This window comes from Xiphophorus hellerii, chromosome 20, assembly GCF_003331165.1.
Source record: "Xiphophorus hellerii strain 12219 chromosome 20, Xiphophorus_hellerii-4.1, whole genome shotgun sequence".
NCBI classification, from domain to species: Eukaryota; Metazoa; Chordata; class Actinopteri; order Cyprinodontiformes; family Poeciliidae; genus Xiphophorus; species Xiphophorus hellerii.
In genome coordinates this window covers 25,578,620-25,597,318 of record NC_045691.1, presented here as the reverse complement: position 1 = coordinate 25,597,318, position 18,699 = coordinate 25,578,620, and the positions used below count along the sequence as shown (strand labels likewise).

General features: G+C 42.4%; 1 protein-coding gene across 3 annotated transcripts in view; it reads left to right on the top strand.

Moving 5' to 3' along the window:
- arhgap46a (Rho GTPase activating protein 46a) overlaps positions 1 to 18,699 on the top strand; it is a 44,075-nt gene that overhangs the window by 20,711 nt on the left and 4,665 nt on the right. The window contains exons 1-5 of one of the 3 annotated variants that reach the window (XM_032549039.1): positions 6,477 to 6,590; positions 7,420 to 8,824; positions 12,622 to 13,291; positions 14,476 to 14,568; positions 18,363 to 18,436. In XM_032549039.1, the coding sequence (XP_032404930.1) occupies positions 7,466 to 8,824; positions 12,622 to 13,291; positions 14,476 to 14,568; positions 18,363 to 18,436 (2,196 nt within the window). In that variant the 5' untranslated portion in view covers positions 6,477 to 6,590; positions 7,420 to 7,465. Of the gene's footprint in view, positions 1 to 6,476; positions 6,591 to 7,419; positions 8,825 to 12,621; positions 13,292 to 14,475; positions 14,569 to 18,362; positions 18,437 to 18,699 lie in introns of those variants that run through there. The other 2 variants (XM_032549038.1, XM_032549037.1) reach the window with 2 other exon arrangements.

Here is an 18,699-nt window from a genome sequence, read left to right as displayed (position 1 = left end):
AAAGCCAATTTTGACATTGTTTATTTTATTTTTAGTGGGACATTGTATTTGTTGATTTCTGAAGTCAATTTGGTTGTACTACTACACAAGCCTATCACAATTATTAATAAATCAATGAGTCGCATAATAAATTACAATGAACGCGAGCATTTCCATTTGGACAACAGTTGTTAAAAAGATGCTCCTCTAATATTGTTAAAAAGCTGCCATTTTGAGAAAGATTTGATGGCCACTACAAAGTAGCTAGTTCGCACTACCTGCCACTTTTGCCTGAAATGCAGTTTTGGTTACCGAGACGTTATAATCCATTTTCATTTATTTTTAAATGCTTTCCAGTTCCAGTGTTAAACAAGGGGTTTTTAAGCTTTGACGGGGTGTATATGTCATTATTATTATTAGTCCAAAATGGTTTCAAAATGACAATATTATTGTTTATCACAATAATTTCTAGGACAATTAATTGTTTAGCTAAATTTATCGTGACGGACCTAGTACTAGATTTTGTTAAGGGTTATCAGAGTAAAGGGGTGGAATACATATCTCAACTCTAAAGACTTTTTTTTTTATTTTGCAAAGAACTTGAAAACAATTTTTGTACCACTTTGCGATTATGAAATAATCCACTAAAATACATTCTCTCTCTCTCTGCCCTTCTAATGACTGTCAAACACTACTTGTGGCTTAAAAACAAAAACAACAGGAAGTTTAAGGACTCAGTCAAGCTATTTTTGTGTTTAACAAAACTCAAATATAGATTAAAAAACATGATATATATAATAAATGTGGAAATTCATGTAATACTTTTATTTTCTTTTTGCTGTAAAACCATTACCTCTATCAGGGCTGTCTTTTTTTTGTTTTTCCTGTCATGGGTCAATTCTTAAGAGAAACATTTTATTTTCAAATTTGAAGACTCAAGAGAAACATTGTCAGGAAAACACCTGACTGATTTAAAGGGTTGTTGATAACTTTCCATGGCGCTATATGAGCGCTTTATGTTCCGTTCTTCTGAATTATGCCACGGTGAACCAACCCTGACTCTCTATTTCACTTTCAGTTTTTAGGGACTCTTCCAAGGGAATTTTGCAAACAAACCCATCGCACAAAAAGCAAAAGTATTCAGAGGAACCCAAACAAACCGTCTTCCTCTTACGCGATCGTGAGTAACAGGCCGTGAGCCATGCGGGCCAAATCACTGCTGGGGTTTATTTAGGAAGCCAGGGCGAGCTTTATGGGTAAGATAAAGATTTTAATGAATCACACATTCTGTCTGCGTTTCCTACGAGAGCAGAAGTCTGTCATGCTTTTTGATGTGGCACCAGTCTGAGGACGTACGCAGCGTTTTTTACACACGCACACGGGAAGGATTTGTTTTTATCTCGACTCTGCTGGTGTGGTAAGGTCTTTTATTCCTGATCTTTATAGAGGCTGCTTTAAGTCTGCTCTTTAAAAAAAAAAAGGAAATCTTTGCCTCTTTTTTTTCCACTTACAAAAAAACCCTACATGTTGAGTTTATGGCTCTTTACTTTGGTCTCCTTGAAGTCGTGCTCTTCTTTTTTCCATTTTCAAACCTTTTTTCCTACACATCCCACTTTGTTCTCTGTATTCCACATAATTGCGACGTTTATGTCATCCTCAAAAGATCGATTACAGACGTGCCGTTTGTCCAAAACCTCCATTGTTTCAGCTCCTAGTCAAGGCGTTTTTACAGTAAACCGCCTCACTGTGATTCTGGGATGTGATGGAGTGTGTGTTTTTTCTTAAAAGCCCGACGGCACCAGGTTGCATCTGACCTCAGCTACGACCCCTTCGGTCGACTCGCGCCGTCAGAGCTGGTCTATTTGCGTACTGCCGTTGGTGTGCTTCTGTTTTGCTCTCTGATTATGTTTCAGCGAGCTGACGCTGACTACGGTTTCAGCAAATCGTCTATTATCGGAGCTGCTGAAAGAGCTGCAGATAAACTTTCAGATGGCAGAGACTGGTCTCCTTGGTATCGTCCAGAGCCGTCGCGCTGGCTCTCCTCTGACCCGGCCGAGTTCTCCTCTCGACTCGGACCCACACAGCTGCTAGACGTCTTGGCTCGGGGGTGGGAGGTGTGTCTTTTTTCAGCTGTTTGCAGGACAGCTGGCTCTCTGTTGGTCTCTGACAGGAAACAGGATGCTACCAGCTCCCCCTAAAAACCCTCAATCTTATTGTTCTTCTTTTTTTTTAATGTCATTTGGTATTTCAAAAAGTGATTTCTAAAAAGAAAAATTGGCCTTGAACACTGGCCAGTTGGTGCAATATTATCTTTAATGATTGCTCTATCTTTGATTTCCTTCCTCTCTGTGGATCACTGATCCTGTATTCTCAGAGGTGTTTGTGCAGCAGCAGCTCTGTATGACCTCATTTCCTCTTCCTGTTCAGCCGATGTTAATAATAACCTGTTTTTGTTATCCCACTGTTCTCATCATATTTAGGAATTTCCAAATCCATATTCAAGTCCTGCAAAGTGACTCTGCTAATGGCTTCTCCAAATTTATTTCGGACATGTGGTGAGAATTCTCTCCCGAAACTGAACTTCAGATTCAGAAATAGTGTAGAGTTCAAAAGAATTCATGATAAAATGTCCCAGAAATTATTGTGATAAACGATAACATTGTTATTTTTGAGACCATTTTCAAGTAATATAATGGTAATAGCATAATAATGAAAGTTCAGATATCAATAAACTTCCATTTGAAGAACACCTAACACTGGAACTGGAAGATATCTAAAATAAATATACAAAACGACCAAAAACCATAAATGAAATGGAAATCAAAAACATACCCACAGCCAAAATCATAAATAAAATGGATTGTCTGTAAGTAAAACAGCCCTTAAATTATTGAGCTCATTTTAATTTATCATACGACTTATTGATTTATTGTTCACTGTGACAGGTTTGTACCCCTCAGTGGTGAAAGCATCATGGCATTGTGATGTGTCTCTTTAACAGAGATAGGGGTTCATAATAGCTGTGGGTGTTGTGGAAAAGTTCTCTTTATAAGAATTTTGATTTATTGTTAATAAATTCCACTTAATACTTTTAAAAAACTGACTGAAATGTTGTCTTTACTATTTTCTTCACACTTTATTCCATGAGAGCATCACTAAATATCAGCAAATGTAAAAAAATGTATATGATTAACTGAAGTTTTATGTGCAGTTCAGTTGTATAAATCACAATTCTTTAAGTAAGGGCCATCTTGAAAAAGAACTATCACAACAGTGCCACAAAATATCGTGATAAAATCCTAAGTCCATACCGCCCACCAAGTGGCTACATAAAATGTTCCAATAAACATTCAGAGGTGAAATGCTTTTCAAAGACCTACTTTGGGCTTTAGAGGCACTAGAGGATCTGAGGCTAATTGAAATTTGCTGACAGATAACTTGATTTGTTTCTTCAGAAGCAATCAGATTACCCCATTCAGTGGCAGAGGAGCTCTAAACATATTTCATCTAACATTTCTTTATCACATGCAAGCTCGTTGCTCAGAAGGAGAGGATTTTCTGTTTTCTAAAGGGCTGTTCGTGTGTGTTTTTAAATGTTAAGAATCGAAATAATCCGTCTGTAAGCCTGCCTTTTGAACTTCTGTGATGAATAGCCGTGCATAGCGCCCATCCTCGGCTAACACCTGACAGGCGGCCATCCAGCAAACAACACGCCCTTTCCAAACAACTCTCTTTGCGGTTAGAATGACGCCCAGGGCCCCGCGCCGCATTACGTAACCCGGATCCCGCCAGACTTGCGAGAGGTCAAAGATGGCTGTTTCCTTTGTCCCCCCCCACCAAACCCCCACCACCGATCTCCATTGCTGCCATTGAGGGAGGCGTCTCCGTGACGATGGCACAGCCACGCATTGTGTTGGGCTCGCCTAGCTGCCACAAAGGCCTCTGAATGAGCCCTGAGGAATTCCAGCCTTCCCGCTCATTCCCTTGCTGCACTCTCCCACGACTAATCCCCACCCCTTCTCATTTACACACACACACATTCACACTCACTCTCACTCTCTTGCTGCTCACTCAGACCTCACACTAAAACCACCTCCAAATTACCCCATGTTTTCTAGCTGTGGCTTTTCTCGGCATTGTGCTGCTCCGGTCTTCCTTTTGGTGCAGAATTTAGAACCGGGCTTTTCATTAACTTGGGTTGGTATGTGTTTGGTGTGTGACGGGATGACAAGCCTTGGAAAGAGATTGAAAGTCCTGTAGAGTGAACCTCAAGTATTTGCAGGGCCTTGGGGACCACAGCCATCCGCTAATGGCTAAAACCTACAAATACCTGAGACCCTCCCTAAAAACGCTCATAACTGCCTATTTTAGTAGTTCAAACCTCAAATATACCACAATATGCATTGATGCACACCATGGAAGCCATCTTAGCGCTACCGCAGAAGCTAACATCTACAGTCTTATCTACGCTGTTGGTGGTATAGCCAATCAGTGCCAAGGAAAATAGATGGCACTCCTGAGTTGGTGGCTTTGAAAACACCAGTCATTATCTTCTCAAGTGTCACTGTGCCGAGGTGCAAGGATACATTTTCTTTCAAATATTTTGGAAAATATCTTTTGGGAAAAAAATCGGCAAATATCTGAATTTTCCACAGATAATTTGGAATTGCATTCCACAGAAAATTTGCAAATACTGGACCGCAAAAAGACTGGTGTCTACTGAAGACAGTTTGACGTCAGACTAAAATCACAACAGTCATTACCTTAAGGATCATGACACTCGGTATGTCATCCATGTAATAAGACATGGTAAACAGTCTAAGCATTTTGCCATGTCTGGTTTGGACAAAGAAAACAAAGACAACGCCTTAAAAAGCCATCCCTTGGAACTATGAGAAATGAGCTTCTAAGCCTCTATTTATTTTATCAGGCAACACAAAATGGTGCATGAACTCAAAGTGGAAGAAAACATAACCATGATTTTCAAAGCGTTCGCTAATAAAAATGTGGTTTATTCAACCCCAGCGTGTCGGTATGTCCCAGAAGCAGCTTTTATTGCAATTACAGCTGCAAGTCTTTTTGGTTCTCACTCTTCCAGCTTTGCACATCTACAGAATGAAAAGTTAGCACTTTTTATGCAAAACAGACCTCAGTCAGAATAGATGGAGAGCTTTTGTGAATCTTTTCCATTATACGTCTCTCACAATAGCTCGAGAGGAAACTGGATAAAACAGGAAAGGTTGGGCCACCAGTTTGGCTGTATTTCAGAAATTTAATGCAAAATATGAATCGATAATTATTGGTATCAACTGATCTGAAATGCTTATCATGTTTGTCAGCCATATTGCCCAGCCACACAGGTGGCTTCTGTTTACTTATTAGGTGACATCTGAGGACATTTGCTGGATTTTATCTAGGGGTATCAGAGTAAAGTTGGCTTAATACAAATGCATGACACTTTTCTTTTTATTTCAACGATTCTCTCATTTTCCTTCCACATCACAATTAGGCTCTTCTTATTTTCCGAATGTGTGTAAAAGTCCCTCCTCCATAAATGCAGCGTGTGAACCTCACATAAAGCATTTCCTGTTTGTACAGCATATAGGGAAGCCCTCTCTCCCAACCCTCCTAGTTTTCTCCACACAGGAAGTAGTGGTCACTTCTTCTTTGGGGGTCAATCCTCACAAAGTTAGTCACTCACGCAGTCCAAATATGGAGAAGCCCAGTCATGTTTTATTCACCAGGTGATTAGATCCTCCTAACGCTTTGTTTTTATGCTGGAGTACCAGACTGGGATTTGTGGTTTTCTGCGCGGCGTTAAAACACCCGGCTGTGCGCCACCTGTCGCGGTGGCTCCTCTTCCTGTTTGACGAGGCCAGAGTGAGAAAACGTCCCCTGGTTCAAAGCGAGCAGGCGGCGGTTCCACATGTTTACAGCTGTCACCTGACCACCCTGTGTAACCAGGCACACTGCCACTGGCTTGTAACACTTCTAACAGTGGCGTTTCATCAGAGCGGTTGTTCGCACGTGTCTGTCTGTGGATGTGTTAAGAGGGCAGTAAAACGTCCCGGTAGGCTTTGGTGAGGAAGAAGGTGTGGGTTGATGTTCGTCAGATATCAGTGCAGCGTATTTGGGTGGCTGCTAAAAGGCCATGCCTGGATGGCGACTTTGCTGGAGTGTTTCAGGATGAGTGTGTGTGTTTACATTCAGATGACTGAGGCAGCGTGAGTCACTCTGTACAGGGAGATGATGGGGGGTTGTGGAGGGAGACACAGACGGGGTCCTGATAAAGAGATGGAGGGCCAAACCGTAGCTGCTAGGACTAAAGGAAGTTAGCCGTTGGTGTGAGGGAGCTCTGGGGAATTGTTTCAGCATTGTTCCAGAGAGACGTAAGGGGCAGAAGGAGGGGGTCTTTCCACCTCCTACTCTCCTCCCTCGGCGTCCTCTTCCTGCTCTTCTAGTCCAACTCTCAAGTCATAGTGTTCCCGGTGAAGAGACTCTTTTTAAGCACAAGTTCTCAGCTCCGCACTGATTTGGCTGTTTGGCTTTACCCAGATGATCGGCTTTGATGTAATTAATTACCGTATTGGACTAGGTCGGAGTGTGTGAAGGTAAGACTGCCTGACCTAAATTTAAACCCATTTACCTGTTTTTCCTTTTAAGAAAGCCTTGTGCCGCTTTACACGTTTCTCAGCTTAGACTCATGGACGTACACGTTTAATGCTGGTTTTAGATGTAGAAGTTGTTCTATAGGCCACGTCTTGATCAGCAGAGGGATGAGATTGTAATAGAGGATTAAAAAGCAGCAGCAGCGTTGAGGGCAGCAGACCAGAGCAGCGTGACCAGATTGATGGCAGATTGTTTTTCGTTGCCGGGATTAGCAGCCGGCTCTTGGTTTTGAAGTTTGGCCGGTCATTCAACCCAAAAAGGGGGGAGAGTCACCCTTCAGGAAACCTCATCTGTGAGGAGCTGTGGTCTTGACTTCATTCAGGTCTCTGTGCTCTGATTCACTGCTCAGATGTTCCAGCGGCGACCCAGCAACTCCGCATTTGATCATCTACATATGAGTCCAAGTAAATATTTTTGCATGAGTCCCGATATGGTCCCCAGACATGAGTCACACCTATTAAGAGAACCTCAAGAGAGATATGTTTTGTTCAGTCAGTCGGTAATTTTAGGCTACTGATTTGCACAACACACATACAGGAGTCATAGTGTTGTGGTTTTGACGGGGCTGTTTTGACTGCCAGGCTAAAAATGGACTCAAGTCTTTAGAGGTTGGGGAAATGTTTGGAAAAGACTTCATGGATTGCTGGAGATTTTCCCAGCCCCGTCAGGCCTGAAGTTGTCGTATATAATGATGCCGTTTTTATGACAGGCTTTTTAAAGAGTTTAATCGCCTACTGCTACTGAATTTAAATCTTACTTATGTCTTTCCAGGGATAACGCTCAAAGATGGCAGCCAGCACCCGGTTCTAAAGCAGCTATGTTGGTGAAGGTGAACAGCATGCAGCGCGGCCAGCCCAACCCACCTCTTCAGCACAGTGCCCTCAGCAAAGCCAGCACCACTTCCCTCCACCAATCCTGCAACACGCCGAAAGGAGGACACCTGAGCTCCAGCCAGGGCTATAAAACAGCCCCCTCTGGCAAAATGACCAGTGATGCACGTCAGGCTCACCACATGAGAAAATCCAGCAACGGTAGTTTCTGTTTGGCAACGTCGGACGGTGGCCATCCCAGTCCGCTCCTCCATAGGTCACAGACTTGCACCCCTCGTCCCGCATCTCCTCCGTATGGTAGCACTGCCCCGATCTATGATGAGCCAGTTTCTGACTGTCCCATATATGACGAACCTCCTACAGATATGGAAGTAGAGGGGGCACACCTGTACAATAGACAACATTTGTCTCGTTTGACACCTACCCAAAGTCTCCAAAAGCCCAGACTTCTCCCGCACCCTCCGTCGTCACATCCGGGTTCTAGACACCGGAGAGACCCGTCTTCCTCTGACTACAGCCCAGCTGGTCTGGAGTGTATCAAGCACATGGTCAACGTGGACCCCAAACAGGGGCTCCCATCCAGCTCTCCTCTGCCTGCGCGAGCCACCTCCCCCACGTCCAGACAGGAGCGTGTTTTGACTCTGCCTCAACCCCAACCTTCGCAACAATCACGAGGCCAGTTGAGGGACAGAGAGCCAGGAACCCCGGGTCCGAGTTCGCTGGACAAAAAGCATAACTGGCGAATCCTTGAGGCCACCGTGCAGCGTGCCATGGACGCACGACACAGCAGGCAGAGCAGCCAGGCCTCGCAAGACTTCCCGTCTACAACGCCGCAGGCCACAGCAAACTATCAAGACTCCGGTTACTCAACGGGTCCCTCTCCAAGCTTGAGAAGAAAGAGCCGGAGGAGAATGGGAGGCAGCGGAGGGGCAGGAGGCAGGCCGGGCTCCGTAGGCAGCAGCGGGGAGCTGTGCGCCCTAAATGAGAGACTTATGGCTGAAATGAGGGAGGTGGTGAGTCGCTCCAACACAATGAGAGAGGTGAGAGCGGGGCTGGACCCGGAGATGGGGGAGAGGGGCGTTGTACCTCGGACACGCTCCCCCGCCGACTCACTCAGGTGGTTTGGAGGAGGAGTGAGCTCTGCGGGCAGGTGTCCGTCACGAGAGGATATCAGCGGTGCGCCGCGGTCATTAAAGGGGACGGCTAACTACGGCCCCCCTGCTTTGACCCCTCTGGAGATACCAGGGAGGCAAAAAAGAACCTATGAAAAGGTGGATACATTGGAGATGAGCATAAACAGCCAGGCCAGCCTGTCTTCACCAGAGACTCCAGGACCACCATCACAGGTAACGTCCTATTATGACTATTGGTTGTAGGTCTGGGGCCAAGTTAATTCCTAGTACCTTTTTGTACTCCTCCTGTCATTATATGTAATAGTTAATACTATGAGCAAAGGCAATATCTTTCTGAGATATATTAGTGACTAGCATAGTTGGCATCACTAAGGCCAGTAATATAAAGTGTCAATGACCTGCAGGTTTTAAATGTTTCCTAAAGTGTGGTTCTCCCTGTTTGCAGTCTGAATTGTAAACCTTTTCCTTTAACTTGATTTTAAAAACATCACTGATACTGAAAATGGCTAATTTAAGTCTTCCCTTTGTAACGGTTTAGTTGTTATCATAACCTGGTAATGCTTAAACACAATATACACTATTGGAAGAAGACCAGGGCTGATGAAGCTACAAACAGCCCATTTCTAATCTGTTGCTGCATGATAAACATTTAAGTTGTCATTCTAGCTAATCTAACGCCGTCTTTACTATGTAATTAAAAAGCTTAAACATGCTTGAGTGTATTTGAGCTGGTGGAGCTCTGATTACTGATTTCTCTGTAGATTAGCTATCGGATAAGAAAAGAATTTGCTCCCAAATGAGGCCCGGTCATGCTTGGATAAAGCATCTTTGTTTTCATCTGCGAGTTGTGTGAATTTTTAGATATGCATGTGTCTAGTTCCTCTAAGTCACAATGAACAGATTGTTTGGCAGGGCAGAAATGTACCTGCTGACTGATTAGATTACACTGTGTGCACAATTATTAGGCAAGTCTTATTTGTGCGGATTACTTTTAATAATCACTGTCTACGGCGCTCTTGGTTAATCCAGAAGGTTAGTAAACTTCAAACATGAGTGTTTAAGAAAGTAACAGTGATGTTTTGGTTTTCTTAGGAGGATATTTGTTTGTACTTAATCTTTGTGCATTTATTATTGTTGAGAATTATTACTCAATCAAATGAAAAACAAACATTTTCCCATCTCACTTGTTTTATTTTCAACTCAAAGCTTTCCAGTAAACATTTCGATCATTTAGTGAGTCGCTTGATCAGTTTCATGCTTGACTCTTCTCAAATCTTTGGTAGCTAACTTGTCTTATTTTTCTCAACATGTTTCTTGCGACCCATATGACTATTTCAACAAAACTTTTGTTTCTGTGATCAGACTTCAAGATCTTGGTTATTCCAAGAAACTTTTGGTTTATATTTCACTTTTCATAGTCGATTAAATCTCTTCTTTTTTTTTTTTACCCATTTTTCCTAAAGAAAAGTAGCTCCCTAATAATTATGCTCACCTTGTGTTGACATCCTTAGGTCACACGCTCCATCATTACGTAGATAAACTTTATCTCCTGTTCTTAAATCCATCAAGAATTCATGTTCATGCATACTGTAGTTAGAAAATATGCCTAAAAAATGATGGTCAGAATACTCCGTTTTTTAATACTTCTGCACACAGTGTATATTTTTCAGACCACACTGAGGACATTTGGTTACATTTGAGCCACAGGTCTTTACAAAATCTGCAGAATGAAAGAAATGTTGAGAATGTAGAGAAAACTCCTGCTTTATAACTATTACACCTTTTCACATTGTGTTAACGCCCATTAAGCCTTCCCTGTAATAAGTCTGATTCATCCCAAAGACTCATACATTGCACTTTGTAAAGAATGATTATAATCAAGAAATAATAATAATTATTGAATTTTATGGTCTTTTTACAATGTAAAGAGACTAAAGTCCCTTTTCACATACCTGCTGCGTATCACGAATCCAAAAGCAGCAGAATGAGCTTGAACGAGCCACCAGATGTTCCTCTAAAGATTTATAACGCCAATCTTTCTGGGTGGGGTATAGTAACACTTATTTAACCAAGGATAGGAAGGAGTAGACCCCCACTGTAGAGGTGGAGGTCTTCCTCTGGCCTTTCATCAGCTCAGGGCAGTAACCGATGCAAGGCTTTGCTGTGTTAGCCACGTCTGTAATGCCTACTCATTTCCCACAGCCATCCTGTCTGTTATCAAGGCGGACATATTTGTAATTCTCAAACTCAATACCCTCTTTCAATAGGTTATGATGGCCTATTATTATGGCCTAATAAATATCTGCATAAAGCTGAGAGGAACTGTAAGGTAAATGGGAGCCATATATGCATAACTAGATACCCATTCTACTATAAAGGCACTGCTGAAAGGGATTTAAATGGTCCCAAGACATCGGGCTGAGCACTGCTGGCTGTAATGGCCGCAGTTCCAGCAATAGTCATCGTCCTCTTACTGCTCTCCATCTGCCTCGCTCTGCAGGCTCTGTAAACTCATATGCCAGCTCTGCGCTTGGGCAGCGAAGCCCAAGCCAGGCCAGAGAGATTCAGGACATGGCCTCCTTTGGTCAGGAAGGAGGACCACTGAGGCCCATATGGTCTAGGATTGTGAGGAAGAGGAGAGAGGCGTTGTGGTACCAATGCCTGGTGGTACCACTGCAGCTGACGTGTGTTAGAAAACAGCGACAGCGTTGAGAAGGGCCCCTTAAGTCTGCTGGAATGTTCTTCAGACCTGCTGATAGATCAGGCTTATACATTCATAGAATATACTGTTTTTATTTCTAAAGGACATGCTAACATTTAATTTTGCTTTAAGTTGAGACAGCTTTCCACTGGTCTATGAGACTCACTGTGTGCTTAATGTGAGTAAAAGTACTCCAATGTCACTACATCAAGATATTTGCTTAAAATTTAAATACAAATGGCCTAAGATGATCCTGTTGTTTATTTTAGACAGGAGGGAAAAAAATCTAAAATAATCCAAACTATTGACATTCTTTTTTATAGTTGTAAGCCAAAATATAGAAAAAAACATTTCATAAATTTGCAGTGTCCTGGAAGGTCTTAAAGGTCTTTACAGATATACAGTTTGTAGCCAACTGAAGTTTTTTAATTGGCTTACCTTAATAAGCACAGTGGGTGGAGCTCTTATTTTGCTACTGGAAATATTTTAAGCAACCAAATTTGTCTGTTTTTGGTATGCATGAAAAAAGTTTAGTAGCCTTGAGCTTTGAAGTTAAGAAAACTCCTGTCTATCTACTGCTATCTCTGGCCCCATTAGAAGTTGTCTTAATCCATAGGAATGGTGTAAAATTGTAGCAGTTTTGCAACTTTAACTTGTTAAAACCCGAAAATATCTTAATACACCTCAACAATACGGACTCTGTTGATCCAAACAATTATCGCTGGTTATTGGAAACCAAAATCTGAAATCCAGTTTCCCCTAACACAGATCGTTTCATTCCACCCAAAGATCCAGTGAGCAGAGATCTTGGTGCATTTTATGTCCTACTAAAAACAACCTACGCTTTGGGCCTCGTCTTGCTCTGTGTGTTGTTTCTGGCTGTGTGTAGAATATATCTGACCTTCTCGGTCATTTCTTCTAAGGAGTTAGAGCTGCTGCTTACTCTACCGCAAAGTTCAGAGGGAGTTCTTGCGAAGAGGAAAGCTTTGGATTTTCTGGAAGGCCGGTCTGATGTTAGGGAAGAGCCGGGGTTCGGACTGCTGTGCTGGTGTGCAGCCAGAGTTTAGGAGGACGTACTTTCCTGCCAGCTACACATCCAGCTGTAGGAAACGAATGTGCCGATCTTGCTACAGTTTCCCCTGGAGTCCCAGCACTGCAGAGAGGGGAGAGTATTAGGCGAAAGGCCGTCCGGCTCTTAGTGTGACACAATGAAAAATGCAGCTACACTCAGAGTTTGTATCTCTCTTTGCCTCTCCCTCTTTGTATCCACTACCTCGTTGATTCCCGTCCCTTTCTCCTTCTCCTGCAGGCGGGAACCCTAGAGCTACAGGCTCAGCTGGAGAGCAGGAAGAAAGGCATGGTGGATGGACGGACGGCGTCTCTAGGTCCGCATCGTTCTGCCAGCCACGACAACCGAGAAGGAGGCGATGGAGCAGGAGTCCGAGGAGGAGGAGGGTCCTCCTTCCAGCTCTCTTACGCTACCCTGCGGCAACCTCCGCCGCCGGACATGGGCATGGAGGACTGGGCCAGCAAGCACCTCAACATGCACACGCAGGGGCTGTTCCGGCGCCGCGTCTCCATCGCCAACATGCTGTCCTGGAACCGCGGGTCCATCAAGAAGCCCATGCTGGTCACCAGCGACCGCGCCATCAGGAAGGAGGCCTGCGAGATGTTCAAGCTGGTGCAGGCCTACATGGGCGACCGGCCGTCGCGCCTCGACCGCCGCCACTGCGCGCTGCTCATCGTCACCAAGTGCTGGGACATGCCGGGGCTGCGGGACGAGCTGTATGTGCAGCTGGTGAGGCAGACCACGGGCAACGCCAGCCCCCGGAGCCTGGCGGCGGGGTGGGAGCTCATGGCTGTCAGCCTGGCCTTCTTTGCGCCCTCGCCGAAATTTCGCTGCTACCTGGAGGGCTACATTCAGAGACACACGGAGCCCAACAGCGACAACAAATGTGAGTCTCAGACTGAGGCACAGGGTGGGTCACCTTTCTTTCTGTCTGCACCTCCCTGTTTTGTCTGTGATTTACTATGTAAACAATTAATTGTGATTAATCGATTAATTAAATAATCAACTAATTTAGGAGTCCACTAATCGTTAACTGGAGTGTACAAATTCAAAAAAAGGCAATTTGCTGATAGAACAATATACTAAGAGCAGTTATTAAGCAAAAATCTTGCAAAAAATACAAATATTTCACGTTTAAGATAATTTTAAAAAAAACAAAAAACTTTGTCTGGAAATATTTTCTACCCAGAACTCCTCAAGTGATAGTTTTAGCTTCATCTGGTTCAAATTCTGCGAAAAAAAATCTCTTAATAAGAACCTGTTGCTCTCCAATTATTTATAAATTAACTCAAAAATAAATCAGCAGATCTGCTGAACTGTTTTGATGTTAAATCAAGCAGGAAAGGCTGAACTTTTCACATGTTGACGTTAGAAGTATTTTGTAGCTACAGACGCATCTCTTGCTACAAAGGATCAAGCTAAAGGAATGCTGCTGTTGCATTTTGGTCAATGAAATGTTTATTTTCTCATTTAAAAAAGGAATTAAATTTTTGTTTTAGGGCTGAGATTATTATTGGGAATAATTGTGATGAATTGATTATTAAAATAATGAATAATTTAGTAATCGATTAATCACACAAAAAAAATGCTATTTGCTGAAAAAAATTACATATTCAGAGTGATGATTAAAACTAAGCCATACAAAATATAAATATACATTTTGCATTTAAGATAAAAATGCATTTTTCTGTAAATATATTTTACCCGACACTCCCCAAGTGGCTTTTTTTTTTTATTCAATTGTTTCAAAGTCACTAAAGGGAATGCATATTGCATTCTTACTTTATAAAGGAACTAAATTATTTGATTATTTGCATCTTTTAATGCATTTCTAATATTATCTAAAAAAAAAGATTTGTGTGATTAAATGAAAAATCTGTAGAATGTTTTGTTTTACCTGATTAATCGGTTGTGAGAATAATCGTTAGTTGTAGCCCTTCTGTGATACTTTTTGATAGAACTCAGTCCTTTTTCTTCATTTTCTGTCGGTGTGTGCTGTAATAGTGTGTAGGAGGACAGATTTAACCATGGAAAACGGCGTCTTGTTCTCCGTTTTCACCAGAAAATTGATGTTTGCCCTCTTTGTTTTCATAGTGACCCAGTTTATTTTGGAGCAGCAGGAAATAAAGTTGAAGAAGAACTCAAAGTCCAGAAAGAAGCGGAAACAGAACACAGAGGAGGAAGAAGGTGTGTTTTCTCGCTCATCTGCATTTTTCAAAATAAGTCTCGGTTGTCGCTTTTGCAAGAAGCGAGCAAATCCCACTTGCGCCAGCGTTTCTGTTGGATAACAAGCTAAAGCAGGCCGGGAGTCCCACACATGGTTTTCCACTCTCCGCAGAAGCCGTGCAAAACCATTACAAATCAAACGGACTGCTCCCTGCGGAGCGGCCGCTGGAAGAAGGATGGAAAACCGGGGGCCGTGTAGTTTGTCAGATGAGTGCGCGCTGATGTACTGACACAACGAGTGGGCTTCACAGACAGCTGAACAGGGAGGGAAAAATAGTAGGACGAGAATTTCAGATGGTCCTTCACAGCCACAATGGTCCACTCTGTGAATCATCCTGGCATCATTGCTGGTCATTTCTTCATCATCATCATCAGCAGCACGTGGCTTCCTTTCACCGACTCCTTTGACTTGGATGGTCGGTGACGTCGTCGTCATCCAGCGCCACAACAGCGGCCTCGCGTCGAGCTGCTGTGATTCAGAATCACACAGAGTAAGGCTGAGCTCAGAGGTCAAAGGTGAAGCCCGCTGGTTAAAGATCAAAATGAGGAAAATAAAACCTACTTTGGTAGTTAGAGCTGGAACATGAGTGGCAGCTTTGCAAAAGTCATTTTCACATTTTGACATTTGAGTTGATTTTACTTGATGGATCAACACAAATTGGGGTCAAAATTGTGAAGTAAAAAGATTAAAATGATTCGCAGCAGTGAACATTTACATTCAGTTATCTTTTTTTTTTAATGCTGCTACCGTTGATTTTATAAGTCACCTAATAAGGTTGTTGGGGAATATTATAACGACCTCATGATCGTTTTTGTGATTTTTTTTTAAATAATTTTTTTATCAAATCACAGTTTTCATGAAGTTACATATTTGACAATATGTTTCCAAAATCTACATGAAGAAGAAATAAACATGAGAAAAATATGACAGTTTACACATGCAAACATTTCTATTCTCTAAATAACTTAAATAGTTCAATTTTTGTTACTCGCTATAAATAAAGGACTATAATTTAACATCAAGTAAGGCTGACACAGCAGTGTAGAAGCAGTAAGGTGAGTTTGTCACTTGAACCAAATGTTTTCCACCATTTTTGCAGAAATCTTGCAAAAATCTTGGTGGAAGTTATGGTGCATTTTTTCCACCATAACTACGCATTATGGTGGAAAAAATGTGGGAATCTGTTGATTTGAGGTGAATTTCTGCATCAGGAGTCGCAAAAAACAGGATCAGTGTGTTGATTAGAGAAGTATTAGTTCCTCTCCACTCAAATCTGACCTTTAGGAGACAGTGGCTGCTTGCATGTAAATGTCAAATTTATTTTTATAACACATTTAAAACAAGTTGACCAAAGAGCTTCAGAACTTACACCAACCATCATAGTGTAAATTAAAAGTTTACAACAAGCTGTTTTAGAGGATCAAAAAACGGGTTCCTTGGTCAGATGAGACCAAAAACCAAACTTTTTGGGTTACAGAAACGTTAAAAGAGCCTGAGTGCTTGCAGGAATGCTTTTGCAAAGTAGATAGCAGCTGACCAGATCAACAAGTAGCTGTGATCAGCAGCACTGGGAGTTGTTTGGTGTCATGTTGTTCTCAGTCCGGCGCAGTACTCTCAAGCATCTAATGGGCTCCTATTTCTCAAAGGCATTGGTTGCTTGGTTGTCGCTGCACTGACGGCGTCGACGCTGATGCAAATATACGCAAACGGTGGCGTTAAACCAGCAGCAGCACAGGGAGCTGTCCTTTAAGGCTTCTCTCCCACTAATTGTTCTGCGTCTCTGCTGGGAACTTTTGTTGGGGTAGAGAAGAATGTGGAGATCAAGGGCAAATTATTTTTCTGATCTTTCTAAATAGATGTAATTATAGTCTGATGTTTGTCAGATTAACATCTCACATAGGAGTCACCTGTTTGCAATTAATCTAAGCGCTTTGACCCCAGGGAACATGTCGGGGACAGTTTGTTACTTTGTAAATCCCTGCAGAAAGCATCTCCACATGGGCCTGCCTCAGGTACTCGCTTCGGTGAGGACACTGAAGAACAACAATAAAGCCCACAAGAGCGTAGTGTTTGGCTCAAGTTACCTCATTGATGAAAGATGGGGGATTATATCCATGCCTGAATGTCAGAACTTTCTTTTTTGGTTTTTACTTTGAGAGCTGGAGAAGGAGACTTTCTGAGGGTTGGGGGGGGGTTACTCTTTTCAAATCTTCTCCAGGTTTCTTAAAGTGTGTCCAGTCTTGGGGGGCAGCTCTTGTAATTAGGAATGCAAACAATTAATCGACCTACGATTAATTGTCGCTTAATTGTTTGTTAGATTAAAATTAGTTCCAATCGATCAACTTGTATCGTCCGCTTGGTGTCAAACTCCAGTCCTCAAGGGCCGGTGTCCTGCAACTTTTACGTAGATGTGTCTCTGCTGCACCACACCTGAACAGAATAATTAGGTCATTAGCAAAGCTCTGGAGAACTGATCTACACAAGGAGGAGGCAATTAAGCCATTTCATTCCAGTGTTTTGTACCTGTGGCACATCTAAAAACTGCAGGACAGCGGCCCTTGAGGACTGGAGTTTGACACCTGTGGCTTAGATCTTCTTTTAGTGTTGTAGTTTGGCCGCCATCCAACAGAGGGCGCCGCTGGTCATCCTTAAGCGGAGCCTGCTGATACAGAAATTAAAAATGGCGGAGTTACATCAGAATGGAAAAGAGAAGCGGACCCAATGGATAGCGGTGTGGGATGGAAAACGCACTTTATGTGGTTTTGTTTTGAAATATAATCACTCGACAAAATCCTTGATTTATCACCTTAATAGCTGTCATTGAGCCGTGCTTTAACGTCAACAGCGTCAACTTTTCAACCAAATATTACGCAAGAGCTACGAACTATAGGACGTGACGACAGAAAACGCTGAAAAAATATTTAACTTGATTTTAAAAAAAAACAATACAAATAATCACATCTGATTTTGAAAGCTGTCATGAGTTAACCCGCTTCATGGAACAACGTTTTAATATTTCCTTTTTATTCAGTCAGTGTTTAACACAGCTAACTCAAAAATAATGTTAAAATTTTGTGATTTTTAAAATAAATTCGCCATATTTTGAAAAAATGTAGCCCTTTATGTTTTTTTTTTTAAAAGATAATTGCCGCTTATCAATTAATTGCTAGTCAATCTTATTGATCAGTCAACTTTAGAATAACTCACTAATCGATACCTTGTATCCCTACTTCTAATGCATTTCTCTTCTGAAATAGTTTATGGCTCCCAATGCAGGTGTCAGACAGGAAGCCCCTCAAGCTGCTTCTTCTCTCTTTTTAAATGTGTGTATGCTGATGAATCACCTGTGTGTGTGTGGGTGTGGGGGGGTGTGTGTGTGTGTGTGGATTGGATCGTACCTCAAGCTTTTTGTAGCAGCAGTAAATCTCGGCTCAGCCTGACAGTTTAACCGGGTACGCTCTAATCCCCACATGCCGGCGTCGCACCGTCAACATGTCTCTCTAGTTACCGCCGCCCGCCTCCCAAACTCTGCCTCCCCTTTTGACATCTGTGGGAAATAAAAACACTGCTGTTCCCGTTCGTGGGAAAGAATCTAAATCATTTGTTGTTCTGTGCGTTCAACGCTGACTGACGGTTCCAGAGTTTTTACTTTGGGATCTTTTGAGGACATAGAGAAGGGGCTTTATGTTTTTTTGTCTCCGGAGAAGTTTGGTTTTCTTTGGTCCTAAGTGTTTGCTTGTTCTGTTCTCCGCAGGCCTTCCTGTCAGCACGTACGCCAAGTTCTGCCATCGGAAGCTGCTCAAGGTGGCGATCACTGGAGGCAAAAAGGTGAGCAGGGCAGAGAATTTTTTATTTATTTATTTATTTTTGTTTTTTACAATATGCAAAAGTTTGGAATACGATTTGAGGTTTTCTAAATACTATTTTTTTATGGAAAAACAAGATGGGAACAAACAATGTTTTCCATCCATCTTTTGTCAATCAATTTCTGTTCATTCTCCATCAGTCGCATCATGTATCCATATTTTAGTCCATCCATTCATTCTGTCCATCTGCTTGCCTGTACATCCATCGTTTGATCCATCCATCTA